Source organism: Phocoena sinus, chromosome 7 (genome assembly GCF_008692025.1).
Source record: "Phocoena sinus isolate mPhoSin1 chromosome 7, mPhoSin1.pri, whole genome shotgun sequence".
NCBI lineage: Eukaryota > Metazoa > Chordata > Mammalia > Artiodactyla > Phocoenidae > Phocoena > Phocoena sinus.
Genome location: NC_045769.1, coordinates 10,885,618 through 10,909,945, shown reverse-complemented (window position 1 = coordinate 10,909,945; position 24,328 = coordinate 10,885,618). Strand labels below are relative to the sequence as shown.

Below are 24,328 nucleotides of genomic sequence, written 5' to 3'. Positions count from 1 at the left end.
GGAGTTTATCTTTTTCTGACATAAATATCATTTATCAATCTCTTTGATTGCATATTATAATTAGAGTAATTCTAGGACAGATGATTATAAAATGAAAAATTCAGTAGTTCTCTAAGGGTCCAGGGATCCCTAGGGGGCTCAGAAATAGGATTTATCTCTGTGCTTATGTGATTAGGTCTGTTCTCAAGGAAGGTGGTCCATAATCTTGCTTTTCAAAGTGTGAGTTTTGTACTAGCAGCCTCAGCATCACATGGGAGCTTGTTACAAATGTATAATCTCAGACTCCACCCCAGACCTACTAAATCAGAATTTGCATTTTCAAGGAATCTTTTGGTGATTCCAACATGCATTAACATTTGAGAAGTATTGGTCTATATCTTTTATGAAATTCACGAAGGATCTGTGCTCCCCTAAATGGTGAGGACCCACTGCTATAGAGTAATGAGAGCTGGCTTGATTAATTTTCTTTCCACTGAATTCAGACATAATATACTAAAGTGAAATTTGATAGATAGATACTTTCTGAGTGCCTATTATATGCAAGGTATGCTGGAAGATACAAACATGAATCAAATAATTACTCTAGGGGTTGGAGCATAACATACTCCCAGTAGATCAGACATGAATAAAAATAAAGTTGAACCGTAAGAAGTTGTCAGATTTGCAGGTCAAGATTATTGCATATTGTCATTTCCTATCATTTAGCCTAAATATAAATAACAAAGTGAAATGGGGTAGGAATCAAAAGAAATGTTAAGAAAGCGATATGAGCAGTTAAATAATACTTCAAGACAGGCTTAGGGAAAGGAGGTTGTTATTAAACATTCAATGTTACACCGCTGTGGTACCCTTAGGAAGAAAATGTATTTTCTTTACAATCTTCTTGAAAGTAAATAACCATCCTGAGAGGCTTAGGTAAATGATGGCAAACAATGGAGCCTGTAAAATAATGGGGGATATTATTATATAACTTTTATGATAGTCTACTAGGTGTCTGCATACCTTATGACCTTTAATGCAAACAATTTTCTATGAGGTGTCTGTCGCTACTGCTCTGTTACAGATGAGAAATCAGAAGCACAGAAAGGCTGACCGATCCTTTCAAAGTCACAGAAATATAACGTGGAAGAGCCAACAATGCAATCCAGGTCTGCTGGACTCCAATTCCTGTGTTCTTTCCAACTCTCCTCATGGAGAGTTTAATTAGAAATCGTTACTGACAGGCCTGGTGCCGAAACCACTCTTAAAACTAAGCTTTGAGAATTGATTTTGGTTATCATGGTTTTGCCTAGTACAAAGAGAGGATACTTAGAGCTGTTTATTCTCTTTTCCAACAATTCATTTTCTCACTAAGGAAATGTGTCATTAGATTGACGGGGAAGAATTTTGTTCTAGGCTTGATGAGCAAATTGTAACAGGCCGTGTGTAGATTTTCATTAAGTATCTGGAGTACGGCAAGAAAAAGTGGGTGGACCTCTGAATTTTTTGATATTTTGAAGGATTAAAGAATAAAAGAAGATTTAAAAACGTTCCAGCAAAACTAAAACACAAGGAAGAGAAATTTGTCAGAGGAAAACACATGCTCATTATTTTAAACTGGAGCTATCACTATCAACATATCTTATTTGAGAAAATTTGCGATCTTTTATACAGTATGTCTTTAGAAATCTTTTATGTGTTTTTCTGTAAATTGGTTAAACAATTTAAAATTTTAAAGTTTTCTTCAGTGTTATAATGATATATCTAATAATAATGAACATTAGTAGATTGAATGATAATAATAGTATTTTAAATTCTACTTTATTTTCAGTAATCTTTTATTCTGGGAACTTCATTTTTGGGCCTAGGAAACTCCATTTCCATCTTTGGGGCTGCTATCCTTTTTTGTTTTTTTTTGCGGTACGCGGGCGTCTCACTGTTGTGGCCTCTCCCTCTGCGGAGCACAGGCTCTGGACGTGCAGGCTCAGTGGCCATGGCTCACGGGCCCAGCCGCTCCGCGGCATGTGGGATCCTCCCGGACAGGGGCACGAACCCGCATCCCCTGCATCGGCAGGCAGACTCTCAACCACTGCGCCACCAGGGAAGCCCTATCGTATATTTATTAGCTTGGCTGGTTTGATATATCCTAAGAAATAAATAGTATCCGGAAAGAAGAAATTGTGCGATTCTAGGACCACAAGGTATGAATTAGAATTTGGCTATTGTTCCTGAAACAGAAGACAATTCTGTTTTTGATTATCCGGTAGATTTGTAGAAAACCAAGCTAACCAACCAATGCCTAGTGTGTCTGCTTTAGTTTAAGTGCAACTCAGCACCATAAACTTGAGAAGATAACACATGTCAGGAGTTGATGTAAGGGAAACTCTGTCAAGCTATGAGGGGCAATATTTAAGAGAAATACAAGTAAAGCCTATTCTTGAATACAAGGACATTTTTGATTCTTATGCTATGGGAGTCTATGTATAGCATCTATTTGGGCCTTGTACTGATTTGTGTCAAGAGCTGACCACAGATAACTTATTACTAGTGAATAGGTTATCAAGAGCTTATATTTCTTACCTGCGAAACTTCAAAATCTGCCTGGAGATTTCCAGATGTTAACCCACTTAGGAGGACAATTTCATTTTCTTTTGGCTTTTGGACGTTCATGGAGCTTATAAGTTTTGGAAGATCTGGTGAGACATTGACCAATTTCTGTAGAACAAGAATCTTTATTAGCTTAGATGTTTTATTTTCATTTCTAAAATACTACCCCAAAATTATTTTACTTGCAAAAATAATATACTCAGTAACAATTCATAATCTAGATTACTTAATCTATTAAGATTATTACTAGAAGAGATTGTATAAAATTGAAGCATAAGGTTTAGATGGGAATAGAAAATTTCCTAAACATAAAGATTTAAACATTTTTACTTCTAAGTTTTCCGAAGTAAACACTTAATGATTATTGTGACACCACAGTTATACATGATAGTTGGGAACTTTTTTCCTTTAAATCCTTGAATAAGAAACCCGTGAACTAATAATGATGTGTTCTAATAAAGTCAACAATAATATTAATAATAAAATAATTACTAATATTGATTTTTCTGTATGTATTGATTACAAGGCACCATTAAGGACTGTACATATGTTACACTACTGTCTTCAATCACTGCAACACCCCTATATGGATTGTACCACTATTACTTTCCTTTCACTCATAAGTAGCCTCAGATCCAGAGAAGATGAGATGAGTTCCTTGAACACCTTTATGTAGTTTATTCAGTTTAGGTGTACCCTTAGGCATAGCAGATGGTGGTCTCAAATCACACCTAAGTTCGTTAAATACAATGTTCTTTTTTTTTCTCTTTGCTTTAGTCTTTTATTGTGGTAGACATATATACTTAATTTTCTTTTACATATCAAACAAAAGAATATCAAAACCTGAGAACACAAGCAGGGAATACTAAGAGATTCATACACAGCACAGATTAATTAGAAATACACATCTACATATGCATTTTATAGATTCTAAAAACGTGATTTCCGTAATATTACCAAATTTCCATTTCACATATATTTAAAAATTAATATCTGTAATCTATTTGCATATTTAAATACTGTAATAGCTGTGCCAAAGATCACTGCTGAAACAGTTTTGTTTTCATGAAGATCACATTAATCAGAGAAATGAGTAGGAAAAAATGCTGTTCAGTTATAATGCGTCTTTTCTATGTCATAAGGTTTGGTGGAAACACAGTTCTTAAGATGTCAATTGCTTTGGTCCTTCCTGCTCTCTCTTTGATGTACCCTGCACCATAATTCCATCAAATGAAATTATATGTACAATTTCTTTTGAAGATCTCTCCAGTACTACACTGATGAGTGGTATTTTGGAGCTCGGTGGAAGTCAAATAATAAAGAATCTGTATGGGCAATTGAGCTGGAGAACTTCAGGTGCAGCATCGTCAAGAAGAGAACATTGCGGGAGTAACTGAGTAACTGCAGGTCTACCATAGTGTGATAATCAGGTGGCCAATGGTGTGCTTTTATTCGTTAAAGAGTGTTACACCAAATAGTGAAATCAAACCACCTTCAGCTTTGGGAATGAATCCTTCCCACTGTAACCACAGGCTCTAGTTCCGAAGGATTGAGTGGGCCTTCAAGGTGTCGCATGTTGTCAAGGATTTACATCAGGATCTTAACACCTTGGATGAGCTTGGAACATTTAGCTGCCGCAGAGTGCAAAAAGTTTGAGTCCCAGATGAGTGTAGGGCTAGGAAACTGAGGTTAGATATAAAACATTTGATGAAAGCAGCAGGAAGGACAAAGCAGAGGGAAGAGCTAGCTGGTATCAAGCGGGTTTTGCAAAAACCTTGGAAAAGTCATCACAGACAGAGTGTTTGAGAGTGGAGAAGGAGAGAGTAAAAAAGCCACTCCTAGGCCCTGGCAGGCAGGAGAAAGCATCTGTCTACTGGGGAAAGCAAGTTTCACAAATATAAGGAGGGCAAGCTGTGTAGGAAAGTGACAGGAAAGGGGTCAGGGAGATGGGCTGTGATGAAACCACCTAATTAAAGAGTCTCCTACAAAGTGAGCATCATTTAAGTGGAGTCATGTTAGTTCTCTCATCAGTACAGCCAGTCCTTGAAGTGAGTTCCCAGAGAGCCCAGTTCCCAGTGCTACCTGCTGCAGGTGCTCTGTACTGCATGCATCCTTGTTCACATCCAGGTTCACAAAGCAGACCTGGGAAAGAGGGCAAATATTGTCAATTAAGTGAAAAACATGACAGTCATTTTTTTAAAAAAGATGTTGGGGGTAGGAGTTTATTAATTAATTAATTAATTTTTGCTGTGCTGCATCTTCGTTTCTGTGCGAGAGCACAGAAGGAGGCCACTCTTCATCGCGGTGCGCGGGCCTCTCACTATGGCGGCCTCTTTTGTTGCAGAGCACAGGCTCCAGACGCTCAGGCTCAGTAGTTGTGGCTCACGAGCCTAGTTGCTCCGCAGCATGTGAGATCCTCCCAGACCAGAGCTCGAACCCGTGTCCCCTGCATTAGCAGGCAGATTCTCAACCACTGTGCCACCAGGGAAGTCCCATGACAGTCATTTCTGAAGAAAGCAGGAATTAGTTTGGGGCAAATGATTAGAGAGTCGTACATATCTTGTGTAGTCGATCTGGCCTAGAAACAGCCATCTTACCTTTGGGCGTCTGCACCCAATTCCTACTCATAGTTCCAACTGATCCCACCAAATGCCCTCCGTCTTTCATGGCCCAACAAACAAAACAAAGCCCCTTTGTATGGAACCAGTGTAACAGTCCCAAGAAAATCTTCAGGTTTATAAAGTGTTGTCAAATCTCATGAAATAGGAAAAAGATTTGTAATACTCTCAACCTCTGTTTATAATTGCAACAAACACTACTTGCTGTTTCCCTCTTTCCTCTTATTTCCTGCTCCCTTTCTCCACCACTTTTCATATCATGTACGACCAATGGATTTCTCTGTCTCATTGTTTTAGTTAATTTTAATGTATTTCATCTTGTTGTAGAGTTTACCTCTTCTGTAGCTATCTTAATTAAGTGTTTGAATAAGTAAGAGTATGAAAGCAACAGCTACAAGATTAAATAATAATTCAGAGCAACAGTAAAAGAATTGTACAATTTAAACACATCACATAGATTAAACAAACCACCATGGGCATTCAGATGGGAACGGTGAGAAGAAAATTTTAAGAAAATTTGCAAAGAGACGAGATACGTTATTGAGAGATGAATAGGATTTTGGTGGGTAAGGAAAGAGACTGACGTCCCTGGGAGGTCAGATAGTATGAGTAATATTTGGAGGTAGGAAAGAGCAATGCCCTGTAAAGAAGCAGGGAGAGAGTCTGGTTGCAGCAAAGTCCTGGAGAAAGAAAAGTGTTAGAAATAAGGTCTTGGAAGGTTCATGTTAAATGAAGTCATGCAAATGAAGTTTTACAATATTTTACTAAAAATCATTCAAAGGTTTTTATTCCTAACATGTCGATTTGATCATACAAAACTGGATGAGAACATTAATTATCTGGGTATTTAGTCAGACGTTTGGACTTAAGTAGATGCCTGCAAGCATATGGGGGTTTCTGATTTCAGTTAGTCGTTTGAGGTCATAGTTTCTTAGAGTCCATTCTTTTTCTTTTTGAGGGAAAAAGAACTATAATTGAAAGATTTTGGGAAAGGCCTTAAAAACTAAAATGGTTATATACTGCTGAAGTGTAAAGATCTCTACTGTCTTTATCCCAAGTATTGGGAGATTTCTTCAAGTTTTCTGGGCTCAAAATATCTTTGCAGTGCATCCTACAGTATTTCTTCTTAAGAATAACTCGATGGGCATTTGGGGCAAGGAAGGGCATGAAATGCCACCCTCACTCTCATTCAGAGGTTCTCTTCTTTTGGGTTAATAAGATGGGTAAACAGGGAAGATTCAGGCTGAGTCCTTTTGCAGACAATGCAAATGGAAGCATAAATAGTAGGTGATGCTTGGAAGGGGTTCATGATCTAGAGGAGTTTGAGAATATTCATATAATGATAGTTACTTTGCCCTTGGAAAATTGGTTCAATATCCATTAGTACTCAGGGACTTTTCTTCATATGCAGCTGGGATGACAGTTATTGAATTGATTAGACAATTTTCCATTCACCTTAAAGAAAGTTGCATTACTGGCCCCTGGGCATCACAAAGCTCTATTATCTTATTTCCCAGTGGGAGAGGGCAAAGCAGAGAGACCAAAGAAAAGCATCTATAACAACCATTTATCTGCCCTCCAATATTGTCTTTAGTTTCTGAAGATGAACAATTTTTTCATTAATTTTCTGCTACAATGTGAAACTCTACCTATATTCAGAGGAAACCATCCATACTTGCTAGCTGGGCCAAGACCAAAACAAAGCAAGACATAAACCAACCACTTGCTTATATTTAGTCTGTATATATTTCTGCAGCTCTGTGGTAGGGGAGGTTTTTAGGGCCTGATGTACATCCAATTTTAGGAGACCTTCTTTTAGAAAAAGAATGATGAAATTTAAAATTAGATGTGAAAGTGAATATTTATTTATTTAGAAGGAGAAAAGAAATCACAAAAAACTCAAATTTAAAAAGACTGACAATAGAAAGCCCAGAGATAAACCCACACACATATGGTCACCTTATCTTTGATAAAGGAGGCAAGAATATACAATGGAGAAAAGACAACCTCTTCAATAAGTGGTGCTGGGAAAACTGGACAGTTACATGTAAAAGAATGAAATTAGAACACTCCCTAACACCATACACAAAAATAAACTCAAAATGGATTAAAGGCCTAAATGTAAGGCCAGACACTATCAAACTCTTAGAGGAAAACATAGGCAGAACACTCTATGACATAAATCACAGCAAGATCCTTTTGGACCCACCCCCTAAAGTAATGGAAATAAAAACAAAAATAAACAAATGGGACCTAATGAAACTTAAAAGTTTTGCGCAGCAAAGGAAACCATAAACAAGACCAAAAGACAACCCTCAAAATGGGAGAAAATATTTGCCAGTGAAGCAACTGACAAAGGCTTAATCTCCAAAATTTACAAGCAGCTCATGCAGCTCAATAACAAAAAAACAAACAACCCAGTCCAAAAATGGGCAGAAGACCTAAATAGACATTTCTCCAAAGAAGATATACAGATTGCCAACAAACACATGAAAGAACGCTCAACACCATTAATCATTAGAGAAACGCAAATCAAAACTACAATGTGATGTCACCTCACACCAGTCAGAATGGCCATCATCAAAAAATCTACAAACAATAAATGCTGGAGAGGGTGTGGAGAAAAGGGAACCCTCATACACTGTTGGTGGGAATGTAAATCGATACAGCCACTGTGGAGAACAGTTTGGAGGTTCCTTAAAAAACTAAAAATAGAACTACCATATGACCGAGCAATCCCACTACTGGGCATATACCCTGAGAAAACCATAATTCAAAAAGAGTCATGTATCAAAATGTTCATTGCAGCTCTATTTACAATAGCCAGGACATGGAATCAACCTAAGTGTCCATCGACAGATGAATGGATAAAGAAGATGCGGCACATGTATACAATGGAATATTACTCAGCCATAAAACGGAACGAAATTGAGTTATTTGTAGTGAGGTGGATGGACCTAGAGTCTGTCAAAAAGATTGAAGTAAGTCAGAAGGAGAAAAACAAATACCATATGCTAACACATATATATGGAATCTAAAAAAAAAAAAAAAAGTCACGAAGAACCTAGGGGCAAGACGGGAATAAACACACAGACCTACTAGAAAATGGACTTGAGGAAACAGGGAGGGGGAAGGGTAAGCTGGGATGAAGTGAGAGAGTGGAATGGACATATATACACTACCAGATGTAAAACAGCTAGTGGGAAGCAGTCGCATAGCACAGGGAGATCAGCTCGGTGCTTTGTGACCAGCTAGAGGGGTAGGATAGGGAGGGTGGGAGGGAGACGCAAGAGGGAAGAGATATGTGGATATATGTATATGTATAACAGATTCACTTCAGTATAAAACAGAAACTAACACACCATTGTAAAGCAATTATACTCCAATAAAAATGTTAAAAAAATTGTAAAGCAACTATACTCCAATAAAAATTTAATTAAAAAATAAAAATAAAAAAAGACTGACAAATACCACAAACATGAGAGCTTTCAGAAAAATGATATTTTAATTAGTAAACTGCCCAGTGCACCTCCATGATCCTTTTTCTCTACATTTTTGGCCCCATACTCTGATCATCTCTTCATATAAAAGCAGTTTTACTACATCATTTTCTCTAAAGAGGATCGAAAGATAATTCAGTCTTTAATACTGTTGATTTAAGTTTTTTCAACTTCGCAAACTTTTATTGATAATATCTTATACATTTTCCAGGTGTTGTCAAATTTAGTGAGAAACCACTACATAATTTCTTTCCTATATGGCTTGTTATATATTCATTCATTTTAATACCATTACAAGTTTGTGCTCTACAAACATAAAAATTTGGATAAATTCTCTTTTGTTTGATTCCTGTTAAAAAAGAAAAAAATAGTTCATGGTTCATTTATAATTTTCAATGCTGTATTATCCAATTTCCCACCAGGAAAGGACTTCTGTGTTTTCTAGGCACCAAAGAGAACCCCGTCTTGTATTTATAATTTTACATGTTTGGTGACTGGAAGAGTTCTCCACAGACTAGCTTCTGGCACATAAACCTTGTTTTCTTTTCACTATTTTATGTTTCTGGTATTGGGGATGGTAGGACACCTCATATTGTGAAACTGTCTCTGATCTAAAATCTTCAAGCAGCAATGTCTGGCTGAGTCCATGATGGGGGCATTCAGGAAGCCATTCCTACATGTGGATGGCTAGCAGTCACTTAACTGTACATGAAAGTGATCTCAAGCAACATAAATATATCTCATGTAAACACTAATCTACTCATTTCCCTTAAGCTAGACCACACACATGTCTGTGGTCACTCTGATGACCCTCCACACGAGAAGAGATAAGATGTAGTGAGAGTCTGAATGGAAGGAGACAATTGCAGTTAGAATGTCTTCACTTTGAAAATCACACAAACATACAACCATGTGAGTACCTGGGAGTGGGTTCTATGCAACCAAGGTCCTAAATTTTAAGCTTTGATAGTTTTACAGTAAGTGCACTTCATGGTGAAATGTTCTCTGTGATGAGAACCCTCTTAGCTTATGCTCACCCTCTATGACCGTGGGCTGTTTACTTGAGATTTAGCCATCTTCCGTTGCTGAAGTGGAGAGTATAAGACAAGACTCTGTCCAGAAGGGCTGGGGAATGGTGGGTATGGGGTAGCGGTTGTGTAGGTTGATGAGGGGACTACGTGCTCTACATCTCCGAGGTTTATGGCTTGGTGTCAGGTGCCGAGAAGACAAACAAGTATTTTTCTTTCTCTCAGGGAGTTTTGGTCTGCTGAAAGCAGAACACATCCCTAACACGATGAACATGAAGTGTTACAGAAGTAACAGGCCTGTGTGCTGGTAAAGGAAGTTGGGAAAAGGGGACCCATCACAAATGGCATCTCAGAGAAGCTGGATTTGAAGTAAGCTTGGAAGGCAGGCAGGACACATTTAAAAGCAGAAGAGGGAAAATGACACAAACAGTGCATGGATGGTTTTCCCCTGATCAGCACCTGTTGAGTAATGCTAAGAGGCTCTGTTTTAAGCACAGGCTGAGTAGAGGGAGAAGACAGAGCCTGTGAAGTCCAAGGCGAGAGAAGCTTCCTTGAGAAACTCCAGAGTGAGATCAAAGTGGGTGGACAAAATGCCTTTCTTTCTGCACAATAAAAGACTCTGGTAATAATAGCAGACTTTTTTAAAAGAGTCAAATGAAAGAGGAAGTCATAATTTTGTGATACAATTCCTGTGCAGTAAGAATTGAGGGAGACCTGTGGGTTAGAGTTAGGTATTTCCTTTCTTACAAACAAGGTCGCTTCCATGTTATTACAGGAGGATATAAGGAAACTTGGTAATGGGAAGTTAAAATTTCTAGAGGCTTAGGGTGAGTGTTATGTGTGATTAAAATATTAAAGCCTGGGACATTATTCATTAAGGTTTAATGGGCTGAGTATTGAAAGGGGTCCCTCAGGGTCTGGAAAGAGCACTGTGGGCAGGGAGGTTGAGGCTGTATGTCTGAGACATCAGCCAATTAGGAATAAGATGTCACTACTCTGTGTTGACTCTTTGTCTCAGTCTGGAGTGATGTTATTGAGTTAACTGTAAAATGCCTGAATGTGCAAATCCAAATATGTCAAATGATACAGGGAAAGATTTTTTTTAAGGTAGGCATGTTTGTTTAATTACCTTTGCTTTTAAACACAGTTCATTTCCTTCAGCCTTGACTGGATTATTAGCTCATGAGGGCAGGTCCTGGTCATTACTGTATTCTTAGTGCTTAGCATAGCTTGGCACTTGATAGATGCTCAATAAATCCTTGCTGATAAATGTACATGCATGAATGAAGTGAAAGCACTGTCACAGGTGATAGGTGTAATAATTTTATTACATAAGTAATAAGTTATTTTAAATAAATATTTTCCTTATTTATTACATAGTTTTCTTCCAGCAAGTATGCAAGGGATTAAATAGAGAAGTTATCGGATAATTAACTGGGCTAATATTAATCCAGCTATTGATATTATTTAAAGTGCTTAGATTGGCTTCTTTATCCCATGAATAAGGATTTGCTAAAAAAATAGAAATAGGCAAAAAGTTGAGAACCATAATTGGTAATAAATACACATAAAAGATATTAACGTTTTTCTTGGACTGAGAGCTCCTTTCTCCTCATATAAAGTACATTCTACTCTGTGTCTGCACACGCCCTTGTTTAGAGCATCTGCAAACATATTCAGCCGTAGCAGATGATAAAAACACATCATCACTGAGAGAACACAAACATCTCTTTTCTTGCCTAAAGGCTAATTTTGTGGTTGTCCATAACTTTTAAGTTCAAAGCCTCTCTTCTGTCATTATTATGGTTTTAAAAAGAAATGTTATAGGAATAAGAATCACTGAGAAAATGATGCCACTTTATAATTTTGACTTTTAAATAATCTAATAAAATATTCTTCAAAGGTATTCATAAATAGTTAACATTTTAATGTTTGTAGGCAATACATTGTTTTCTCTGTTTAGTTTTTATAGATTATTTAGTCAAGTAATCTCAATTGTTTATTTTACCTATAAGTCTAGTTTCATAAATGGAGGACCACGTAGACCTGTTTAAAAATAAAATTTTACTGTGACGGTTTATTAGTGATATAAGATATATTTTGGTAAAAAACTACTATGAGAAAGAGGTTAACCTTAAACCTTATTAAAATAAGAAACAATAATTTTAAGTGGATTGTAATTCATAACTTTTGTAAGTTAACTGTATTTAATGGTTTTATTTCAATACAAATTAAGTCAAACAAAAACAATACTATACGTAACGTAAAAAATTCATGTTTGACTCTTTGAATTGACCCACAGAAAAAGAACTGGTGATGATTGTCAGACTCAAACTTATATTGTATGTGGACAGTTTTATTTTATCATGTATTCATTTCAGTCAACATTTTGGATTGTTCAGAGAGTCAAATGCAACAGTCGAGAAATGCCATTGCATCATGCACTCACTAAAGGCAAATCCTGTGCAAAAGGATACATGACAATGGAGTTTTAGCCCAGGATGTGGGACCTTTGATTTTCTTTCCCGGGTATGTTTTCATCTCTCCTGAATTCAGCTAAAATCTATTAAGGAAATCATTCTTACGGAGATCCTGCTTAGAAAATATTAAAAAACATGATGTCAAATTGCCTTTGGCATCAAGGCATTTGAATGTTTACTATGACCAAATATATACATATGTATTATCTTAGAAGAAACCCAATTCCTTATTTCTGCAGCTTCTAACAATGCAACCATCTGGCCATGTGGCAATGATAAGATCTCTTAATTTGGTGGTATTAAAATGCTGATCCACAAATCTTTCAAAGTAAAAATTGCTTCCTTTCTTCCCCCAACCAAAAGTCTTCAGCTAGATCCAGGACCAAAAGCATCTTTTCAAGAATATGACTTTTTCCCTATTAGTACTTTAGGCTGATGATAACTGAAATGGCAATTCATACATCAATGTTGTTATGTCGCAGAGCTGTCAGACATTTTGGGACAGACTTGACTATTTGGAATGATACTGCATTGGTATCCAGTTATTACTGCTTTGAAATGATTGAAGTAATCACACAAAATGAAATATGAAGTTTTATTTACACTTGAGACAGTCAAACCTTTCTGCTTTTTTCATTGTCAATATTTTTAAAAAATAACTTTGAAATGCTGTTTGGGGGTAGCTATTCAAGCAGTTTGTGATAAGAGACACAGGAAAAGGCATAGAGATTTCTGAACAGTGACAGATATTTTAACTAGTCATACATCAAGCCAATTTTATTGCTAACCTAAAAAATTAAAGATAAGGATGCTACTCAAGATTAATTGTTTATTTTCCCACAATTTTTGTTGTTTTAAAAGACATTTCTTTTGGAGCAAGAGGATAAACTTATGTGCAATATCTGATATACATTTACCAGATAAAGAACACATGGCATTTGTTTTAAACTTCCATTTTAAAGATACTCTTTATTGAGATATAATTCATATACCATATGACTTACCCATTTAAAGTGTATGCTTCTATGTTTTTTTTTATTAATTAATTTATTTTTGGCTGTGTTGGGCCTTCGTTGCTGCACACGGGCTTTCTCTAGTTGTGGCGAGAGGGGGCTACTCTTCGTTGCAGTGAACAGGCTTCTCATTGCAGTGGCTTCTCTTTGGTGTGGAGCATGTGCTCTAGACCCACGGGCTTCAGTAGTTGTGGCATGGGGGCTCCAGTAGTTGTGGCTTTTGGACTCTAGAGAGCAGGCTCAGTAGTTGTGGCACACAGGCTTGGTCGCTCCGCGGCATGTGGGATCTTCCCAGACCAGGGATTGAACCCGTGTCCCCTGCATTGGCAGGCGGATTCTTAACCACTGCACCACCAGGGAAGTCCCACTTCTATAGTTTTTCATATATCAACAGAGTTGTGCAACCACCACCACAATAAATTTTAGAATATTTTTATCATCCACAAAAGAAAATGTATTATTAGCAGTCAATCTCTATTTCTCCCCAAATACCCTCTCTGTAGCCCTAGACAACCAGTCATCTAGTTTCTATTTCTATATATTTGCCTGTTTTGGACATTTAGTGTAACAAGAATCATGTGTTTTAGAAACAAAATATATATTTGTTGGTAACTGATCAACATAATGTTTTTAAAGTCCATTCATGTCATAGAATGTAAAAATAGTTTGTTTTTTATTGTTGGATAATATTCCATTGTGTGTATATATACATATATACACATATATATATTGCATTTTATTTATTAATTTATCAGTTTATGGATATTTGGGCTGTTTCCAAGGAAATATGAATTTTTCACAATCTCCCCTGGTAACTGAGGACTTGGGAATCATAAGATAAGATGATTTTTTTTTTTTTTTTTTGCGGTACGCGGGCTTCTCACTGTTGTGGCCTCTCCCGTTGCGGAGCACAGGCTCTGGACGCGCAGGCTCAGCGGCCGTGTCTCATGGGCCCAGCCGCTCCGCGGCATGTGGGATCCTCCCACACCGGGGCACGAACCCGTGTCCCCTGCATCGGCAGGCGGACTCTCAACGACTGCGCCACCAGGGAAGCCCAGATAAGATGATTTTTGACTGTAATTTTTTCATCTCTCATCTTGGCGATGAGAACTTTCTCCTGTCACGTCTTCTGAATAAAAAGGAGTGATCTTAAGGAAAAATGATGCCCAAAGATGGTGGGGGCAGGAATGAGTCAAATTTCCCTTAGAACAGGGTTTATCTGGAAGTTTTATCTTTTTTGTATGTCAGATTGAAAGGACAAAGAATACATTGGTTCCATCTTGCTTACTTCTTCTCTCACAGATGTTATTTAGATTATTAATACACAAAGAGCTGAGATACATTCCTGAAGTCTCAGGAGTCATACCCTGGGATAATGCAGGCAAAGAAGAGTCAAATGCTGATCAACTATCAAGTAGATGAATTATTATAGACATTTTGGTTGATGGTGGTGTATCTTCTACTCATCGGCACACTTCTGTTTTCTTTCTGATCAAGATGATTTCTCAAGTCTTCACTTTGCCTACTGTAATTAAGCCAAGATTCAGAGAGTCACACAGCAATCACTAGAATGTTTAATAGGGAAAATCTTTTTTTTCTGGGGTACATGGAGCATGTGTAGGGGAGGGGACTAGTCAGAGGATTTATGTCTTCTGATAGATGAACAGCACCTCAGGAGGTGGGAGATGAGATCTGTTTGCTGATCCTAAAACATGACTAGAACATGAAATTCTTACCTGTAATCAAGTTAAATATGACGGTTCTACACATCTCACTCTTTGAAATTCATTGTGCTCAAACTGCTGTTGTTTTTTTTTTAATAAGTTCTTACCACTCTCTTGGATGCCTTCAGTTCAAAAGGTTAACTCTACTTAATCTGGATCAGCATCCTCTAAGCAAAAGAATGATTGAGGGAGCAGGACAGTTCCTGAATCATGGAAGCCAGGAATAACCCAGTTCCTCAAAGTCTATGAATGGCCATAATAAAAGAACTAACAACAAAGAACTGAAGAAATAAGTAAGCTATGCAGCAGAAAGCCACCTAATTTTCAAAGCTTTCAAAACAATCCTGTTTTCACGTAGAGGACACAGTCATTGTTCAGAATATTAAAATTTTATAGGTTTCACCAAATAGCGATGGAGGAAATTCCAGACACAGTACATGGGACAATGTGCTCCCCATATCTGGCTGGACCGTTCCCTCATCTTTGAGGTACAGTAGTGCAGAAATGACAGGAGGATGTGCTCTGCCTACAGACAAGCTTAGCTTCAAATCCTGGCTTCACCCCTTAACAGTTTGTAGTCTTAATAAGCCATAGAAAAAATGGGGGCAATAAAATATATCTGATTTGCAGAATTTCTGTGAAGATTAGATGAAATACAAAATAAACAATATCGGAGCAAACTGGATGACACTTTATTGCTTTCTGTGTTATAGTCTGTAAGGGTGAACTATTTGAAATTGTTGCTCTTTAATTTTTTCATACAAAAAAAATTTCATAAGGTCTAACCTAAATAATTTGAGGTAGAATACTTATAAAAAAAACAGCTGGGCTTCCCTGGTGGCGCAGTGGTTGAGAGTCCGCCTGCCGATGCAGCGGACACGAGTTCGTGCCCCGGTCCGGGAAGATCCCACATGCCGCAGAGCGGCTGGGCCCGTGAGCCATGGCCGCTGAGCCTGTGCGTCCGGAGCCTGTGCTCCGCAACGGGAGAGGCCACAACAGTGAGAGGCCCGCATACCGGAAAAAAAAAAACAAAAAAAAAACCAGCTATTTATGAGTGTAAAGCAATTAAAATTTGGTTCCTTGCATGTAGCTACTTCCTCTGCTACCCAAATCTTATTTACTTGATATAAATATTTGTTTTAGTTCGATTATGTAAACATTATTTATTGATGAAAAACATTAAATTATTTTTTCTAAACCTTTATTTCTTATGTTTGGAACCAAATATATACAAGTACAGTGTGTTACCTTATTTTTCAGGGCTATAAAACATTTAATTAAGAAATGCCTTCATTCTTGTTCCCAGAGGTGTTTATGACTTAATTCATCTGAATACCTGTAACTGTTATGGTGATGTTGTTATCATGTGTCATAAAACCAGTAGATGATTGCAACAGACATGAAATAGGGAACCATTTCATGAATATGAAAGTAAAAAAAATTATAATTTACAGCAGAAATGTAGACGTGTTAAAAACATTAACCACTGCTTAATCATCATCTCTTATTTAGTTCCCTAATAAGAATAGTGCTGTTTGAGAGAACTTATAGATCTGGAGAGAAAACAGTCTCTATTCTTAGAAATAAAGATCTTTAATGAGAATGAGTAAACACAAATTTTTACACGTACAGATCAACCATTTGAAGCCAATGCATGATTTCAATTTCTCAGTACAGCGTATAAAAGGATACATGGCTTAGCTTTATTTTAAAACATTTAAAAAGTCAGTTGAGAATGTGCTTTTCATCAGTATTGAAACGTTAATCAGTTAATTGACAAAAATCTTCCTCCAGGCATGATGAGACAGTTCAACTTTGACTATGGCATTAGAATGAAATGCTATAGATTTGATAAACTGAACATGAATTGCATATTGAAATATTGCATGGTTTTAAATTTTGTAGAATTTTATGTTTTAACTCTTCAACTAAACTTCCATAAAATTATTTCTCATTTTTCACCTTTAAAGTAATAAAGTTACCTTTTTTCTCTTCTTAAAGTCATACATATTTGCACAAAGAAAATGTAAAATGTGTAGAAATTGATGTTTGTAGTCTTAGTAGCTCAATTATTTGAGAGTAGATGAAAGGCAATTTAAACGCTTAAAATCACTGGGAATAAATGATAGTGAACCTAATTTTAAAATGCAAATAATTAAACCAAACTAATAAATAACTCCAAACTTTACCTCTCCAAGATACTTCAGGGATACTTTTTTTTTTTTTTTTACATCTTTATTGGAGTATAATTGCTTTACAATGGTGTGTTAGTTTCTGTTTTATAATAAAGTGAATCAGTTATACATATACATATGTTCCCATATCTCTTCCCTCTTGTGCCTCCCTCCCTCCTACCCTCCCACCCTCCCTATCTCACCCCTCTAGGTGGTCACAAAGCACCCAGCTGATCTCCCTGTGCTATGTGGCTGCTTCCCACTAGCTATCTATTTTACATTTAGTATATATGTCCATGCCACTCTCTCACTTTGTCACAGCTCACCCTTCCCCCTCCCCATATTCTCAAGTCCATTCTCTAGTAGGTCTGTGTCTTTATTCCTGTCTTACCCCTAGGTTCCTCATGACATTTTTTTTCTTAAATTCCATATATCTGTGTTAGCATACGGTATTTGTCTTTCTCCTTCTGACTTACTTCACTCTGTATGACAGATTCTAGGTCCGGGATTACTTGGTTGTCTGGTAAGTGCATGTTTAACTTCTAAGAAGAGGCCAAACTGTTTTCCACAGTGACTATAACATATTTTATTCCTTGCTTATTCACTTCCACAAATTTTTAATGTGACTGAAAAAATGATCTTCTCCAAGCGTTTTCTAAACTGATTTATACAAGTGGCAAGACTGAACAGCCATCATGGTGTTGCAAAAGGAACTGCATGTGCTGGCTACATATTCCAGCCAGTGAGTGCAAAGGCTGGGAGAGAAAAGAAAATTTTTTGCTTGTGAAAAGCAGAATCTGAAACATCGGTTCATTATTAGCTACTTTATCCTCCAATTCTTGTTGTTAGATGAGATGAAACTTAAAATACAGCAAAGAACATTCATTCAGGTGCTACTATATGGACTGGATGGTAAATTTTATCTTATAGAAACTGAGCAGGAACCACCCACCCCCTGGTCCCCTGCATCCTGTGTGTAGAAAACCTTTAGCCTTTTACAACTTCCCAGAGTTCCAAAGAGCAAATTTAATCAGAAAAGTGAGAAAATGCAGAAACAAAGGAAAAACAGTCAAGCAAGACAAAATAATAATAGTTTAGTCATAAAACAAAGTCAAGGACCTTTAGTTCCTCCTCAAGGTCTGTAGGTAATTTTCTGAGCATATCCTTGAGTTGTTTTGCAGATACTGAAACCCCACCAGGTAGAAGAAGTTAAATGCATGCTGACCACAAGCCTACTGACGTCAATGCTCTATACCACATTAACACACTGAAGAATAAAAATCATGTGATCATCTCAAAAGATGTGGAAAAAGTTTTGACATTATTTAATATCTACTTATGGTAAAAACTCTCAACAAAGTGGATATAGAGGGAACATACCTCAACATATAAAGACCATATATGGTAATAAAGGCCATATATGAGAAGCCCACAGCAAACATCATCCTCAATGGTGAAAAACTGAAAGCATTTCCACTAAGATCAGGAACAAGACAAGGTTGCCCACTCTCACCACTCTTATTCAACATAGTATTGGAAGTTTTAGCCACAGCAATCAGAGAAGAAAAGGAAATAAAAGGAATCCAAATCGGAAAAGAAGAAGTAAAGCTGTCACTGTTTGCAGATGACATGATACTATACATAGAGAATCCTAAAGATGCTACCAGAAAACTACTAGAGCTAATCAATGAATTTGGTAAAGTAGCAGGATACAAAATTAATGCACAGAAATCTCTGGCATTCCTATATACTAATGATGAAAAATCTGAAAGTGAAATCAAGAAAACACTCCCATTTACCATTGCAACAAAAAGAATAAAATATCTAGGAATAAACCTACCTAAGGATACGAAAGACCTGTATGCAGAAAATTATAAGACACTGATGAAAGAAATTAAAGATGATACAAATAGATGGAGAGATATACCATGTTCTTGGATGGGAAGAATCAACATTGTGAAAATGACTCTACTATCCAAAGCAATCTACAGATTCAATGCAATCCTTATCAAACTACCACTGGCATTTTTCACAGAACTAGAACAAAAAATTTCGCAATTTGTATGGAAACACAAAAGACCCCGAATAGCCATAGCCATCTTGAGAACGAAAAAAGGAGCTGGAGGAATAAGGCTCCCTGACTTCAGACTATATTATAAAGCAACAGTAATCAAGACAGTATGGTACTGGCACAAAAACAGAAAGATAGATCAGTGGAACAGGATAGAAAGCCCAGAGATAAACCCACGCACATATGGACACCTTATCTTTGATAAAGGAGGCAGGAATGTACAGTGGAGAAAGGACAGCCTCTTCAATAAATGGTGCTGGGAAAACTGGACAGGTACATGTAAAAGTATGAGATTAGATCACTCCCTAACACCATACACAAAAATAAGCTCAAAATGGATTAAAGACCTAAATGTAAGGCCAGAAACTATCAAACTCTTAGAAGAAAACATAGGAAGAACACTCTATGACATAAATCACAGCAAGATCCTTTCTGACCCACCTCCTAGAGTAATGGAAATAAAAACAAAAATAAACAAATGGGACCTAATGAAACTTCAAAGCTTTTGCACAGCAAAGGAAACCATAACCAAGACCAAAAGACAACCCTCAGAATGGGAGAAAACATTTGCAAATGAAGCAACTGACAAAGGATTAATCTCCAAAATTTACAAGCAGCTCATGCAGCTCAATAACAAAAAAACAAACAACCCCATCCAAAAATGGGCAGAAGACCTAAATAGACATTTCTCCAAAGAAGATATACAGAATGCCAACAAACACATGAAAGAATGCTCAACATCATTAATCATTAGAGAAATGCAAATCAAAACTACAATGAGATATCATCTCACACCAGTCAGAATGGCCATCATCAAAAAATCTAGAAACAATAAATGCTGGAGAGGGTGTGGAGAAAAGGGGACACTCTTGCACTGCTGGTGGGAATGTGAATTGGTTCAGCCACTGTGGAGAACAGTATGGAGGTTCCTTAAAAAACTACAAATAGAATTACCATATGACCCAGCAATCCCACTACTTGGCATATACCCTGAGAAAACCAAAATTCAAAAAGAGTCATGTACCAAAATGTTCATTGCAGCTCTATTTACAATAGCCAGGACATGGAAACAACCTAAGTGCCCATCATCGGATGAATGGATAAAGAAGATGTGGCACATATACACAATGGAATATTACTCAGCCTTAAAAAGAAATGAAATTGAGCTATTTGTAATGAGATGGATAGACCTAGAGTCTGTCATACAGAGTGAAGTAAGTCAGAAAGAAAAGGACAAATACCGTATGCTAACACATATATATGGAATTTAAGGGAAAAAAATGTCGTGAAGAACCTAGGGGTAAGATAGGAATAAAGATGCAGACCTACTGGAGAAGGGACTTGAGGATATGGGGAGGGGGAAGGGTGAGTTTTGACAGGGCGAGAGAGAGTCATGGACATATACACACTAACAAACGTAGTAAGGTAGATAGCTGGGGGGAAGCAGCCGCAAGGCACAGGGATATTAGCTCGGTGCTTTGTGACAGCCTGGAAGGGTGGGATGGGGAGAGTGGAAGGGAGGGAGACGCAAGAGGGAAGACATATGGGAACATATGTATATGTATGGCTGATTCACTTTGTTATAGAGCGGAAACTAACACACCATTGTAAAGCAATTATACCCCAATAAAGATGTTTAAAAAAAAAAAAAAAAAAGACCATATATGGCAAACGCACAGCCAACATTATACTCCATGATGAAAAAAGCTGAAAGCACTTCGTTTAGGATCAGGAATGAGACAAGGATGCCCACTCTCACCACTTTAATTCAACATAGTATGAGACACTGGGATAAACTGCTCCCATCCAAGGTTTCTGTTTTCCTTTTTGATGATAAAAATAGTCCTTAGGAAGAAGGTTAATTAAATTTCTACAGAGCTTCAAACATTGATACTTAGACATAACTTAATTAGAAAAAGAGTTTTTTAAGCAATTTATACAGGTGTCCAGCTGAGACCTTCAGAGCTAATGCGGTAGCAGACACTTTCATTATGCAGCTTCTCACGCAGACATTTGGTCCTCATAAAAATCCTACAAAGAAGAGGCTATTATGACTCCCACGTGAGGAATCTGAGACCCAGAAAAGTTAAGTAACTTGTACAGAGTCACAGAGCTGCTGAGTGACAGTCAAGATTCATTCCCAAGCCGTCTATCTTAGAGGTCTGTGCCCTGCTATACTTTTTAGCATAATATTTACTATATGCTATATTATATATTATATAATATACTATGTTACATATGTTGTGTTACATACTATATTATATATATAATATGTATTTTACTATGCTGTTTTTAAAAGATGAATTGTATAGACTGTCAGGGGTTCTAATTTGATTAAGAATTGGATACATTTTAAGCACTTCACTCTAGTAGTCTAAGGTGGTCTTTTTTTTTTTTTTTTTAAACCATGGCTTAGTGATTGGAATGTGATATTTACTTCCAGGTCTTTAATATATTTGTGATTGAAGCCATGATGGTTGTTGAGAATTTTTCTCTTCAAGAGGCGTCTTATGTTAACCTCAGTTGTGATTTGGTTAAATCCACAAAGAGCTTGAAGTAGGAACCAAGATGGACGGCAGCACTTGGGAAAGGTGTTCCTCAGGGAGAGGGTGACAGTTCTCGGGAAGTGCTCTGAGTTTGATGGGTGATTGAGAAAGGGCCAGGAGAAGAAGAGACATTACCAAGATCAGCCCATGAGAGGGGAAAGCAGTGGCCTCATCTCTAAGACTGGAGCACAGGTTAAAGCTTGTGACAGAGGCTCCATAAACCACGCTGGGTTTGAGACCAACCTTGGATAACCTTTGGGGCATCTTGAAGTTCTCCATTTTCATGGGTGTGCTTCAAATATGATACATGTGGATATTCTTTTCTTAGTGTTAAACTTTCTCCATAATAATAGGCGATAATAGCAGCATGCATGACAGACTCTGCTGCTTCCAGGGAGGCGCACCTAGGGATAGCAAGACCATGGATAAAAGCTTAAGTCAATTAGCTTTATTATTGTGTTATTATTATTTATTAATATTATTATTTCTAGTTGGAGTCTCAATTTTACCCTTGACCTGGTAAACAGAAACTTACAATATGTGATTCAAACAAGGATTTTGCTTGACGATAGCTGTGATATTTGGGGCAAGGTATTTACAGTCTGAATATCCAAGACATGAATTTTTTGGAAAAGAGTATTAGCTGTGGCTTCTATAAAAAAGAAAAAGAAAAGAAATAAAATATTTTCCTTGAAAAACTAATGGATCTCATAGTGACCAAGTCTAGACTCTGGCCTTATTAGCCCTGGTATAATGAATGTCACCCAATTCTGTTCACACGTTGCAAACTGGCACTTTCACTCCAGAATTAGAAAATGTAGCCTGGAAATGTGTTTAGTGTACATTGGTAGTATTTTAAGTGAAATCAAGGTAACATGAAACAACTGAGTGATTTCTCATAAAAACTCTGGATTTCCAGCCTCTACAGAATCTCTGGGACAAAAGCTTTCATTTCCATATGACAGTCTCCCCCAGATCCTTTTAAGTGTGGCAAGTCTTCCATCACTTCCTATTGTATCCTGAACAGTGAGGTAGCATGGTAAACGCCATGTCATTGGTTTTTGCATGGTAATTTTTTTAAGAGTAGAGAAAATTATCTCTGTACCCATGTCTTTATTAAGAGGGGAAATAAAAATGCCAAGACTGTGAGTTTTAAGAAAAATGCTAGAGAGCCCATTTCTTTGTGAAAGTTAGTGCTAGATCCATGTTTGATATGCAGAGTATATCTGTGTTTAAAAGAAACAAAACAAAATAATATTATGAAACATCCACCATAAAGAACTACACGGGTATAAAGAAAAGATGCATGAGGAAACAACTGGTGATCTGTTAAAACGACTGAAATTTTAAAGGCATTTGCTTCGGATGTGAGTAAAATAACTGATGCTTCTGTGGAATTAGTTACGCATTAGGGGAAATAACTTGTCTGGGCAATTGCTTTTTACAGATGACAGGTTTATTAAATAGTCTATTGAGTGTAGCAGAAATCATGTGTTCTGAACAGAAACAAGTTTTACAAACAGAAGTCTAGCTGGAAATAATATTGCTTGGCATGCTGAAGGACAGCTATTTTACTATATAATTTACATGGAAAAAGTTATTTGTGGCATCTGCTCAAAGCACAGATTGATTTCTATCTATCTATCTGTCTATGTATCTATCTATCTGTCTATGTAGTACCAACCAGTTAATTCTATTTGTTCTCGGTATTGATAATTTTGATTTTATGGAGAACTTTTGGATATAGTTCTCCTGATGGCATAATACCAGGAAATGAGCTACTTTACTGAGAGAAGTTGAACAGCTTATTGTAGACTAGTCAAAACTGGTGAGACATTAGAAAACTAACATACCGGGTGGTAACCTTTTTCAAGAATGTAGAATTTTAGTTCATGTAGTACATTATGAACTAGTTTTTGTTTGCCTGTTTTGGTTAAAAAGTTAACACTAGATGACGTTATGAACATTGCAATTAACTCCATCAACTCAATAAGCTCCCATTGCTTGAGTCAAGATGAGATTTCTGAATGAACTGGACATGCAGTACTACATGGTTTTGATGGCTTCATATGACAAAGTGCTGAGAAGTTTAACTGTTCAAAACATCGACTTATTCATGGGTTCATGACTGTGTTAAAGATTTGATCATTTAAGTTGCCAGTACAACTCTTCCAATCACTGGATAGCTATCAAAATGCACGATTTCACTGCTCCAGTAATCCTGAAAGTAGGTATTTGCAGATGCCATTTGGGAAGGAATAACCTGGCCCCCTTTTTTTTCTTTTTGCGGTACGCGGGACTCTCACTGTTGTGGCCTCTCCCGCTGCGGAGCACAGGCTCCGGACGCGCAGGCTCAGCGGCCATGGCTCACGGGCCCAGCCGCTCCGCGGCATGTGGGATCTTCCCGGACCGGGGCACAAACCCGCGTCCCCTGCATCGGCAGGCGGACTCTCAACCACTGCACCACCAGGGAAGCCCTGGCCCACTTTTATATGCTAAAATCAGTTTCCCAAATGAAATGGAACCACATTCTTCACACCATGGTTTTGAAGGCTGATGTTTAAAAAGATTTCTCTGGCTGATGTTAA

The 24,328-nt window shown here is 37.3% G+C and overlaps 1 protein-coding gene across 1 annotated transcript in view; it reads right to left on the bottom strand.

Moving 5' to 3' along the window:
* SPHKAP (SPHK1 interactor, AKAP domain containing) overlaps positions 1-24,328 on the bottom strand; it is a 98,655-nt gene that overhangs the window by 36,113 nt on the left and 38,214 nt on the right. Inside the window, exons 3-4 of the mRNA XM_032637759.1 lie at positions 4,669-4,728; positions 2,560-2,694 (exon numbers count right to left, since the gene is read on the bottom strand). Of these exons, the coding sequence (XP_032493650.1) occupies positions 2,560-2,694; positions 4,669-4,728 (195 nt within the window). The remainder of the gene's footprint in view (positions 1-2,559; positions 2,695-4,668; positions 4,729-24,328) is intronic.